We start from the raw sequence: 12,867 nt of genomic DNA on the forward strand, positions 1-12,867 counted from the left end.
CAACTGTGCAAGTGGCTCTTTTACCTGGAAAAATGATTCATTCTGTATAGCCTGAGACTTCATCATATCATTGTCATATTAATGTTTATTTCGGGTGGCAAAAATCTCATATTATATCTACATTATAAACACTCTCTTGTCGTGTTCATTTCCTGTGGGAAATAGCCCCTCGTAACTCAAAGCAGTATATTATTCTAATTGTTAAGGCTAAGAGACAGGAGGCAGTAAATCAAGTTGCAAGGAAGTTTATTGCTGGGCTGGGAGCGGGGAGACTGGAGCGAGGGCTTGGCCAGGTAGCTGGAAACCTGGGGGCAGAGGTTTGGGCATGAAGCTGGGGCCTAGTAGGGGCAGGGGAATGATGAGGGGAGCCAGGCAGAGCAGGTTCCAGAAAGCGGAGAGCTGAACTGAGCTGAGGAAGGTGACGAGGAGAGGAGGAGACGAGGCAGGAGGACTGGGGACTAGGGCTTGAGTCAGGCTGAGGTTTTCTACATGCACCAGAGAAACAGGGTTTAGGCAAATGCTGCATCCTGACAGAACAGTAACCAGAACAAAGATAGGCTGGAAACATGACTAACTGTGTGAACAGAGTCTTCGATCTGGTGAAGAAGTGGAGATTGAACAAGGTATTTATGCAGGGTCAATCATGATGATTGACAGCCCACACACCAGTCTTCACTCCTGTAATTAAGTAAACATAAACACACAAGGAGGAGGAAAGAGAGAGAGCAGCTGGAGGCCAGGAGGAGGAGGAGGCAGAAGTGGAGGACATGACACTAATATTAAAAGGTCACTCTAAATAATTAAGTATTGCACTTTCATAAAGTTTGGTGACTCACAGGAAACAGATTTATATGTTAGAGATACCCTGACTTTTAGCCTCTAGTATGGGTCAAGTTCTAATCATTCTGCATCGTAAATTTCCTTCCTTAGACCCTCCCTGCCATTTAAACTCTTTTACACTCTATGCAGGCTTTCCATTGAAAATTTATCTCCAAGCCTAAACTGAGATTCCCCTGATGACATCACCAGGGGTTATTTTGGCAAAGCGCCCCTTTAAATGAGATGACATGAAATATCTTTCTACTTGCTTGTGAACAACATCACGCTCGTAATTTCTCATCTTTGAGATATTTGCCTATTTTCACTTACACTTAGTGTTAGCATGCAGCACTGAGGACACTTGGATTGGTTTGATGCTGTATGTTTCTTTCTTTACAGTATTTCTTTACAGCTTAAAACCTGGGTGAGATAGTATTTGTGTAAAAAACTGTTACTTTGGTAAAAAAAAAAAAACAAACTAAAAAGAATAGGCAACATTTTTGAAGCTTTTTTGGTGGTTTAGTGAACTTCTTGGTATTTTGAGCCTGAGAAACTCAATAATATACTGTAAGCTGCAGAAAAATGAGTAGAGTCTAAATGAAAAAGAAGGGAAAATGAATTCAACCAACATTATTAAAGTCAATATATGAATTACATCAGACTTGATTAAATTGAGTACATTTTTTGAGAATTGCGATAAAAAAAAACTGTAAAAGTCTTTTTTTCCCCCTCGTTTTCAATGCAGGAAATAATGAGTTGTCAAAATTTTGACAGCTTTTGATTATGTGTGACTTAAATACACAATTAAAAGGATAATCAATTTATTTGAGCAAATCTAAATCATTTTAATTTTAGGTAGTATCAACAGTACCAGTGAAAGACTTTTTACAGTGTACTATCTCATTTGCAATATACTGCCTCATACTGATGCTCCAGCAGGTTAAAACAAACACATTTGCAAGTACCATTTCTCACAGGTCACTTTCCAGTTTGCCTCTTGTTTCGCCTGACGCTCTCTGAGCTGAGAGATGTCTTTTATAGTACTATCCTGTTATTTTACTGCACCCAAAGGTTCAGAGAATTCCTGTCTGTCCAAACACAGCTGCTCAAAACTCCTTTGGACTCGAACCAAGGCTGCGAAAAACTGGCTCCACACCCAGGTTTGAACGATGTAAGAGAGGGAAGCGGCAGTCAGCCAAAGGAGATGTTTAGGCCTACGTGTCTATTCTACAACAACAGTGTAGTGCCACAATGCAGATGTGTTTCAACAAAGGATTTTGAGTCGTAAGAGCTCTAAGCTTTCAAAGAGGAATTACTTGTCTCCTGTACCTTTGTAGATAAAAGTTGTATTGTAATCCTGACATTGTTATCACAGTCAAAACTGGCTGCCTGATAATTATTTATGTCTTCCATGTGAAAGGTGACACTGTCGGTATACACAACAACATGTGTCCTGGCTGAAAGATGGTCGTGATATTCACCATCATGATATCATGATATATTCTGGGTCAAAATGGGTGAAAATACATTGTGCACGAGGTGTGGTTTATCTTTAGACATCTAAAGAAAAAGCTTGAATATGTTTTGATTCATCCAGCAATAAATCCAATGTTTTTGGGGTGTGTAGCGTGACCTTTCACCTCTAGATTCTGATTTATCAACAATAAATCTCACAGTGAAGAACAGGACCCTGACATAGAGAGACCCTCTAATGTGAAGAGGTGACGCTAGATACTGTAGATCAATGATACACACACACATACACACACACACACAATAAAGTGACCTCGCCTTCACCTTGTCCCATTTCCTGACTGACAAACCCACAGACACACAGGACATGTACTATTACTCCAGGGTCAAATTTATGTCTCCAAATGGGAGGAGTCACCAGAATATAACTGTATGAACAGACTAGAGTCTTCACAACATGATGAGTACATATAGACACACACATACACACACACACACACACACACACACACACACACACACACACACACACACACACACACACACACAGATGGTCAATGTCCAGTCTTGCTGTAAAGAGAAATGAGAGAAGAAGTGCTTGCACAAAACCCCGTACTGGACCTCATGCTGGGCGACAAAAGACTTCCTTATCATATCATTGCATGTCTTCCACATCCCCAGGATTCACCATTAAAGCTATAACAATGATGAATCAATACAAAATTATTTTAATGAAATAGTAAAACAATCTGGATGGATATGGATATGACACTTAAAGCTTGAAATTGGGCAGATTATGGATAGTTGAACCTTAATTATTTAAATATGTGTTTTATTTGTTTGTTTTACCCCCAGATGTTGACTGCTGACATCCATTCCAGCCTGAGGAGATTTTCATTATTTGTAGATTTCTACCAGGTTAAAGGTGCCACCTATATTTGGAAATCAACATATTAAAGCTGCTGTAATCGATAATCGATTATATATCAGCAATTGACTAAATGATTATGTTTTTATGAAAGGGGTCACTCACATACAGTTATCACTCAACTTTGCAGTTCTGCTCACCTCTACAGAGACTTTTAGCGTCTTCCAGCTCATTGTTTTGGGTTAGCGACTAGCTGGTGAACACAGTGCAGCATTTAGTAGCTAAAAAGCCAATGTATCCTTCCCCAGATAGCATATGGATGTGGCACTGCTGGCCTTCTTCTGGCCCGGACAAAAAAATAAAATAGCAAATATGGCCCAAATATCTCAAATCAAATGTGGGCCTTTTTTGGTAAAGATGTGGTGTTCTCGCTGGATGTGGGCCAGTTCTGGTTTATCTGGTTTGTTCTTAGTTGACATACGGCATTGTTATGGCTTGCTTGTGGCCCAGATCTGGGAAACAGGATCAGACCACCCAAATGCCATCATTCCACGCAATAGGTGGGCTGGATGAATGTGCTGAAAGTGTCGGGTGTGGGCCGGATCTGGGCCACAGCAATTTTGCTATCTGGGTCAGGAGTTGGTAGAGAGCAAAAACAGAGCTAAAAGAGAATATTGGACTTACATTCATAGGACGGCTGGAAACACAAGTTAACAAGTTTACCATATCAATTTTATAAGGTGATAATATGTGTATGTAAATGTTGTGTTTACAGCCTTTGTTTCTGCTGCCCCCATGTGGCCAAAAATCCCTTACTGTAGGTTTAACCATTATGTATAAAATGTATCATTAAATATATTTTGACACCTTGTTTTAATTACGACAAACAAATAAAACCATGGTCGAGGCGAGTGCTAGACTCTGTCTCACTGCAGTGGTATTTATAGGCTGATGTTTTTTTAATTATGCCACATTTCCTATAAAGCCTGTTGCTTCCTGTCCAAGAGGATGTGGCTACTTATTCCCCTCTCAGGCATCAAACCATGTGTGTTTGTTTTATCTTTTGTCATTCTTCTGTTTGCCTCTAGCTTGTTCCCCCATCGGCCGTTTCATTTCACTGTAAGACACAATGCTTTATCTGTTTGTGCCACAAAGCAAGCCAGCTGGTTTACTGTGACATCTTATGTGGCAGTTTGCAATATAAATTGTGGTAAAACAGGACAAGTAGAAGCCCCCAGCCTGATGTTATATGAGCATCTTAAACTTTATGTGCAGATGATTTACTGATATTGATATTTTTACTAAATTCAAGACAGTACTTGCCTTTCTGTTCTCACCCAAACATCGTCAGATGAAACACAGTTGCCATATATGGTTGCTACCTTGTTGTTTCTTCATTCTTGAAACACATGTGTTCACATGCATGCACATTAACCATTTGTGGTTAACTATTTGCTAAAGCATACTATCTTTAGTACTAACTTGTATTTCAACTTCCCCATCAGCTGCATCTGGCATGAACGTCAACAATGTCATTTTATCTCTCACAGATGTCCTCTATTTCCTCTTTTGGAATATAATAAGAGTGTAATGCTGTAAAACATTGTGAATATAACACACAGAGCAGTTGCCAGGCGATGTTCTCTTGAAGGAACTCACCATTGTGTCCCAAATGCTTTTAAATCAGTAGACTGTCTCGACAATAGGACATTAATCACACCTGAACATCCCCACAGACGCACAAATTGGATGTGATACTCCAGCTGACATATTGTTTTTCTGACCCCAGTCAACTTTCATTGAAGGCATTGGCCAATACCCAAAGCCTGACCCTGTGATTCTGAAGCTCACCTATAACAGAGATACTGCTGGAATCTTCCTGGAGGAATCAAATGTCTACTGTAAGAGATCAAAACCTAACAAAAATACTGTAACATACTGTTAGTAATTTTCACAGTTAAAATTAAGACTATTTCATGTTGGAGCAGATCCTTTCTTGGGCTGAAAAATCAGCAGGGGTTAGCAAGCAACAGTGGTTTGCCAGTATTTGCAGGAAGTATCCTGCACATTGTTTTGAAGTACAGGGAAGTGAGACAGGACAGACTGAAAGGTAACTGTATAAACATGTTTTTGTGATGGAGGGCAGTTTTATGCAAGAGAGTACAAATCATACCTCTGTTTAACAAACAGAAAAACCTCAGTTGTCTCAAAACATCAGTTGTCATTTAAAAATGTATATATTTCATTAGAACTTTACATCTATCAAGAGTGTTGCATTTAAATATTCCAGTGAATTGCAGAGCTGGGCACACAATTCATTTCTAACCCTGGTGACACCACTTCATTACCCAGAATACGCCTCATACAGCCTGGAAGGAAAGTTTACAGGCTCCAGACTCCAGTTGAAGTTTACTTTTTTCATATAAGGGACACATCATAATATCTGCACAACCAGCAGTGACTCTACTAACAGCACACTGCTTCCATGAATATTGTCTTAACTTACACTGCCACCTTTTGGTGTTTCTTTGTAGCCACAAGTAGTGGGATGATTTTATCTTCCTATCCATCTATCTATAACTCCACAGTCAATCAGATGAAAACATGTTACATGTGTTCGAACTGCGTTTTTATAACGTGTAATAATGTAACAGACCTTCAAAAACCGGGACCCGAAGAGATCAAAAAGTACAATTTTAACACTGTGTCTTGTGTTATTTGTGTCATTGCATTGTAGATACAAACCACTGTAAGCAACACTTGTACCCTGTGTATTTTTTCTGCTATGAAAACTAAAAATGTAACAAATAGTATTTTATTAGTTATTTGTTATTACACAATTACTGCGGCTGATTATGTGATCACATTTCTCATCATGAATGGACCTCTTGCAAGCATTATACTGTGAGTATGAGTGATTGGTGATTGTTGCAACCGCTGGATTAAAGCATCCTATAGTTAGATGAAAGAGGACAAACTGTAGCTTTTAACAGAATATGAGTCACTATGATTCATATCCCTATTCTAATATGAAAGCGATGACATTAAAGCAGAGAAATGGTTATCACAATAAACATTAAACTATTTAGATCCTAATATGCAGTTATATGCTTGCAGAAGCATCGTAATATTAAACTCATATTAAACTGATAGCTTACTGTGGGAGAAAACATAACAGCCATTCGGTTTAAACTCACTTTGAAAACTAAATTTAGTGAAATCCACCAAAATGTTAATCTGAAAATATTGTCCAGCTCAGTTTGAATTTGTAAATTTCAGTCTCTCCGTAGGTTGAACAGCAGAGAGGCAGACCAGAGTGGTGATGTCATTAATGCTCCAAACGCTGCTTAATGACGCTATGACATCACCTGGTTTAAATGTACTTTACATATATATGTTCAAATAAAACTCATTTGGAGGTGGGAAATGTAAATTCTATATGAGCCAGTCACTAATTTAAAGAATATTTTTATTCTTAATATTTTTATTTATTGATTGATTTAGTATATAGATAGCTCCTTCTCACTGTCATCAGTGTATCCCGATGTCCTACGTGTTTAAAGGATGGGTTCACAGTTTTTCAAATTTGTTCTAAAACAACAGTCAGGTGCCCATATGAACACTGACTCTTGCTGTAATTATTTTATATATTCATACTAGAAGATCCCCTCCAAATGTGCTTACAATGTAAGTGATGTCCAGGGGACAAAATCCACAGTCCTTGTTTTGAGCAAAAAGTTTATCTGCAGATAATATGATACTTCAGCCATCTGACTTAGTCAAATAAAATGAATATCTTCCAAAATTACAGTCAACCGTTTTCCTGTCCAGCTGCAGTGTAAATATTGAAATAAAAAGAGATAATTTGGCATTTTAAAAAAACCCATTAACTTAGAAAGACATGGACTTGATTCGACTCATTTGGACGACTGAAGTCTCACATTAGCTTCAAATAAATTTTTAATACATTCTTGCACAGAATGAGGCTTGGGGATTTTGTCCCCCATCACTTACACTGTAAGCACATAATGAAGGGATCCTCTAATGGTCAGTATGAACTGGAGTAATGGTCCAGTGTCAGTGTTCATTTGGGCACCTGACATAGTTTTAGGACAGACTTGAGAAATTGTGAACCTGTCCTTTAATGCCTGCCTGCAAACTAAATTTCCTTCAGTATAATAACAAAGTTGAAAGTTAATTCATTGTCCACTGACCACATCAAAACGCACCCTGTGACAATTATTGTGGCTTTATGCTATTATTTCCACTTATTAACCTGTACAGTCAGTATAGACCTTCATAATTATATATTTACTTAATGTGTGTATATAACTGCTTTTAAACTTGTTAACATGTGCCTTTACAGATACTGTTATCTTATTTCTATTTTTTGAATATGCTTTAACGGCAATGCTCTGTGTATATGACAATATGGTCTTTGAATCTTGAACCTATGCATTAAAGTGACGATCTATGACCTTAATATACCATAGGATTAAGATAGTCCACATTCAGGATTAACTGACTATTGAGAGCCATTGACACACTTTCACAAACACTTCCTGACACACTCACGGTAAGAATATTACAGGAATATGACATTGATTTCACATAGGACCGATGAAATTACAATAAAAGCAGGCCCATAATTCCCTTTAGAGAGACACTGGCAGTTAAAAACCCATCACACTATGCAGTCAGGATTGGCTGGCGTCTTTATTCCCTTGCAGTTTGGAGTCCAGACACTGTTCTGCGCTCTCGTACCGTGAGAGGAGCCCGTCCTGCCGGGTGGAAGACTCTCTGACAGCTCCTGGTCTGTGAAACTCACCAGCAGCATTTCAGCCTTCACACCGGCGCACACGGACATGCAGGCGTCCTCGGGAGCGCACTGACTGTTCAGGGAGCGATGGACGCTTCTGCACAGAGCCAGGGGACTGCTGGGGGGTTTGTTGGGTGGGAGAGGGAGAAGCTGAAGGCGTGAGAAGGAGGAGGAGGATGCCGTCTGTTTCGATTTAAGCAATTGGACAGTATAGTCTGTCGCCTGGCAGTAATCCGCTTGCCGGGAGGAGCAGGGAAAGCCCCATCTAGACTGAAACAGGGAGAGGGAGGAAGAGTTTTAAGTCGGACTGGGATAGAGAGAGTTGACAAGAGTGCTTGATCGTCTTTGGAGCTTTTGTCCTGCTGATGGAAGCTTAAATGAACTGACTGATACAGACTGAGGACGATTATTAAAGCTGTGAACTGTGGAATTCATCATGAGTGGACCGACAAATGGTGAGCAGAGTTTAAGGTGCACGTGTGTGTGTGTGTGTGTGTGTGTGTGTGTGTGTGTGTGTGTTTCTGCCTAATCCATACCACAGTGTCCTGGGAGGGTTTATTCTGAAGTAGACATAAACAGCCCTTCACTGAGGTTATTGATCACTGGCTCACTAACTGACACCGCATTTCATCATGTCATTAGCCAGCTCTCTGTCAAGTGAAGGTTGTTCTGTGTTGAAACAGAGGCTGATATTGTGTATTGATAGGTGTCAATGTTCATCAGTATTTTCATCATTGTCAGTTTGTGTTACCAGTTCTGAAGATTGTGAGCAGTGTGCATGGATTGGTATAGATTTGCTGTGGTACTGATTAACAACCAGGGATTCCTCCACTGAAGAAATTCCTGCAGTCACAATCAATTTATCCATCATTTCATTTCATTTAACAAATTGCTTCCACAACATTCTGTGTTTAGAAATCAATAAGCTACAGTGGCGCTTTTAATCATCTTTTGCAATCAGTAACAGTCAAGTAAGACAGTAAGAGAAGCCTGTGACAGCTATTCAGATATTATGGAGAGAAGAAAGGAAGCCAGAAGACAAAAAGAGCACATTTTGGTCCACACTGGCACATATTAAAATGTCCCGATGTCTAAACATAGAGCCACATGAAGCAGTTAGTTATTATGTGAAACCCCTAAATCCCAAAATCTATTTTCCACAAGGCTCTGCGTCACACGACATTGTGCTTTCCAGTGTAAGACATTAAGCAGGTACTTACACCTCCTAGCAGCCATTCAGCTTTATACCTTTAACCTAAGGGAGATATTTAACCTTATAAGGGCCTCAGGGGGGCTACACTCCGATGCAATTATGACCATGTCAGCGTAGCGACTGTAACCCCCAAAATCTCCCACTGAAGAGAGGGGGATTATCTTTTGGCTTAGTGGTTTGATTCACACTATGAGACCTTATAGGTTTTTTTATCCAGGCAGTTTATTCACAAGGTGACAAGTCAGAATGAACATGTGATGCTGTCAAACAGTGCAGAAGAAATGTTTTATTTTACTTTTGAAGCCAAAGACAGAACAGAGAAATATCATGACATGCATTTCAGTTATACAGTATGTACAGTAGATAACACACATGCAGCACACAACATACACACACACACACACACACACACACACACACACACAAACACACACACAAACACACACAGAAGCACACACAGGTGGCTCAGATCTTTCTATGTCTGTGGTTCCAGTCCTTCTGCTGCCATCTGGCTACAGAACCAATGCCAGCTTCTGTGGTGCGCACACACACACACACACACACACACACACACACACACACACACACACACACACACACACACTCATGATACAATTTGTTAAGAAACAGTTTTGTCCCAGTTTTACCTTTTTTTTTTCTCACCCAAAAACATTTATAGATTCACAACTCTCTCTCTTTCTCTCTCTGTCTCTCCTGCTGTCATCAGCTTAACCTGCCAGCATGTTGTGTTTGCTCTGATTGCATAATAATACTCTGGGATGCAGCAGCATTAACTGTAATGTAATCTAATTGAGCAGAATACAGTGGAATTGTTGCACAGTGTTTAGGGTGCAGTATAGAGTCGACTGTTAAAGGAAATCAAAATCGGTATCAACTGAAACAGTGAAATCTGTTTTGCTTTCGTCTGGTTCTACAGTGACAGAGACAGAGCAGCGTGTGTTTCAGACAGCGTAAAGAAAGGACTTGTTTCACTAAGAGGGATTTGACCAGTTTCATAAGCGAGGATGAAAGAGGTGTAATCCTAAAATGGCCCCACTGTACCCTTTTCTGTCTGTCACATCGTGTCATGCTCTGCATGTGCAGTACATGTCAAGATTCAGTATTCAAAGCTTTACTGTCATATGCTCAGAGTGTGAGCTGCACAGAAGAATACAATTCTTAGTTGGCTGTAGAGCTGCAACGATTAGTCGATTAATTTATTAGTTGCCAACTATTAAATGAATTGCCAACTGTTTTGATCATCAATTAACTGTTTTGAGTCATTTTTTAAGAAGAAAATTTCCATATTTTCTGATTCCAGCTTCTCAAGCGGGAATATTTTCTGGTTTTTTTAGTCCTCCATGACAGTAAACTGAATATCTTTGGGTTGTGGAGTGTTGGTTAGGACAAAACAAGACATTGGGAAACACTGATTAACATTTTTCACCATTTTCTTACATTTTATGGACCAATAACTAAAGTGATTAATTGTCAGATTAATCAATAATGAAAATAATTGTTAGTTGCAGCCCTACTTGGCTGTCTGATTGTCATCAACAGGAAAAAGTTAAAGTTAGATCAGGAAAATACAATCAGAAGAGAGGAGTAAAGTTTGTAAGTTTGTAAAGTGAAATATAGCAGCGACACTAGTATGAACTTGTAGAGTACATTTAGATGTGTAATTCAGTTCAGTACATGTCTTTTCCTACACCTGTCTTTCTCTCTGTCTGTCTCTTAAGCCACTAGCTTGTAATGAATGGTTGTAAGTCGTGCTGATCTCCATTGAAGAGTAACAGACTTTCCAGGAGCCAGTACTAGTTATCAAGTCGGTCACTAAGCCTCCTTCATCTCCTCTAAACCTTTAGCCAAGTGTGCGTGTTTGTTTGTTTGTGTATGCATCCATGTATTGTTGTTGTCTGTTTTATTGTGTGTTTTTCTGTCTCTGTCTTATTGATCCTCCAGGATCGGTTGCCATATTTGTAACATTAAAGAAAAGTGTAATTTAAAGGCCAGATTAAATTTATTGAGGGAAAAGATGAATCAAAAACTGCGCTGACATTTGATAATTATATTTAGTGTTTGTGATTTGCTTTCACATCATATATAAGACAAACCTGAGCAACTGATTGCAAATATTTCAAAATTCAAATTTATTGTGCATTAAAGCTCATGTTTAGCCGTCACGTGTTCCTGTAAGAAGACACTTCTCTGAGAAAAAAAATGCATCTTTTTGATCCAGTCGTTCCACATTTTTATCACACTTTGATCAAATGTTTGAATCCAGTTGAAAGGAAGACTAAAGAAAGGCCTGAAAATGACAACAAGTGACATGTGTTTGATCCTCTCCTCTCCTCTCCTCTCCTCTCCTTTCCTCTCCTCTTCTCTCTTCTCTTCTCCTCCCAGCTGTTCAGTACCAATCAGGTCTTTATGGAGGAAACAACAATAGCAGCTCTCCTCTCTCCAGCCATGGAAATTCACCCATTGTGTGCGAGCGCTGTGGGGAGGTGTGTCGTGGGGAGGTGGTGCGCGTCAAGAACACACACTTTCATGTTCACTGCTTCACCTGTCAAGGTAAAAATCCACCACACGCCTACACACACATACATGCCTCCATACATTCAGTACACATTAACTTCTCCTGACATGCACACATATATAAAGTACATACAGTCACATCCGCTTCCGTTCTTCACTCCCACATTCACTCACAGTGTTTCATCTTCATTTATTTTTCAAACTTGTACTAATGCACAGGTTTCCATGCGTGGAGTCCACCCACGTCAATCGGCATAATTAAAGATTCAATTATTACTAGAACACAGACAAGAAGGAGGCAGCACAATTGAATCGATGAAGAGCTTCTGTCATCACTGAAATAGAAACTGAACTATGACCGATATTAAAGTGAGTCACATGCAGAATATTATATAAAACAGAAGAAATTCAGTGACGTAGAAGAATCAGTAATAACTGCAATGATTAGTCGATTCATCAATTAGCTGATTAGTCAATTGAAAATTAATCAGCAACTATTTTGATAACTAATCGTTTTAGTCATTTAAAAAAATCCACAAATTCTCTGGCTCCAAATTCTAAAATTTGCTGTTTATGCGCCATATATGACAGTAAACCAAATATCTTTGTGTTTTGGACTGTTGGTCAGACAAAACAGGACATTTTAATACATCTCCTTGAGCTGTGGGAAATTGTAACGCACATTTTTCACTATTTTCTGATAACTGATAGAGTAACCAATTAATTGAGAAAATAATTGTCAGATCAATAATAAAAATAATTATTAGTTGCAGCCCTTTTTCCACACGCTATTTAAACTTGACACTTGATGTGTCTCAGGCAGATCAGATATAGCTATCTGGTATCAAAAAAGACGTGTAAATTCAGCCAGTATCAACAAATTGAAACCACTGGTGATAACGTTAAGCCACTCAGATGTATACTTACGGACTCTTCTTTAAAGGAATAGTTCAACATTTCGGTAAATGGGCTTATTTGCTTTTTTAGATGAGAAGACTGATACCACTCTCATGCCTGTATGCTAAATATAAAGTTAGACTGAGCAGTCTATTAGCTTAGATTAGCCTAAGGACTAGAAGCAGAGGGAAACAGTGTGGCTCTGTCCAAAGTTTAAAAAAATCTGCCTACCAGCATCTCTAA

General features: G+C 39.1%; 1 protein-coding gene across 4 annotated transcripts in view; it reads left to right on the plus strand.

Moving 5' to 3' along the window:
* Positions 1–7,684: 7,684 nt before the first annotated feature.
* The window catches only part of LOC122995936 (actin-binding LIM protein 3-like), a 48,574-nt gene continuing 43,391 nt past the window's right edge, over positions 7,685–12,867 (plus strand). For 2 of the 4 annotated variants that reach the window (XM_044371354.1, XM_044371355.1), the window contains exons 1-2: positions 7,689–8,434; positions 11,596–11,763. In XM_044371354.1, the coding sequence (XP_044227289.1) occupies positions 8,416–8,434; positions 11,596–11,763 (187 nt within the window). In that variant the 5' untranslated portion in view covers positions 7,689–8,415. Of the gene's footprint in view, positions 8,435–11,595; positions 11,764–12,867 lie in introns of all 4 variants that reach the window. The other 2 variants (XR_006406892.1, XM_044371356.1) reach the window with 2 other exon arrangements.

Source organism: Thunnus albacares, chromosome 13 (assembly GCF_914725855.1).
Source record: "Thunnus albacares chromosome 13, fThuAlb1.1, whole genome shotgun sequence".
In the NCBI taxonomy this organism is placed as follows: Eukaryota; Metazoa; Chordata; class Actinopteri; order Scombriformes; family Scombridae; genus Thunnus; species Thunnus albacares.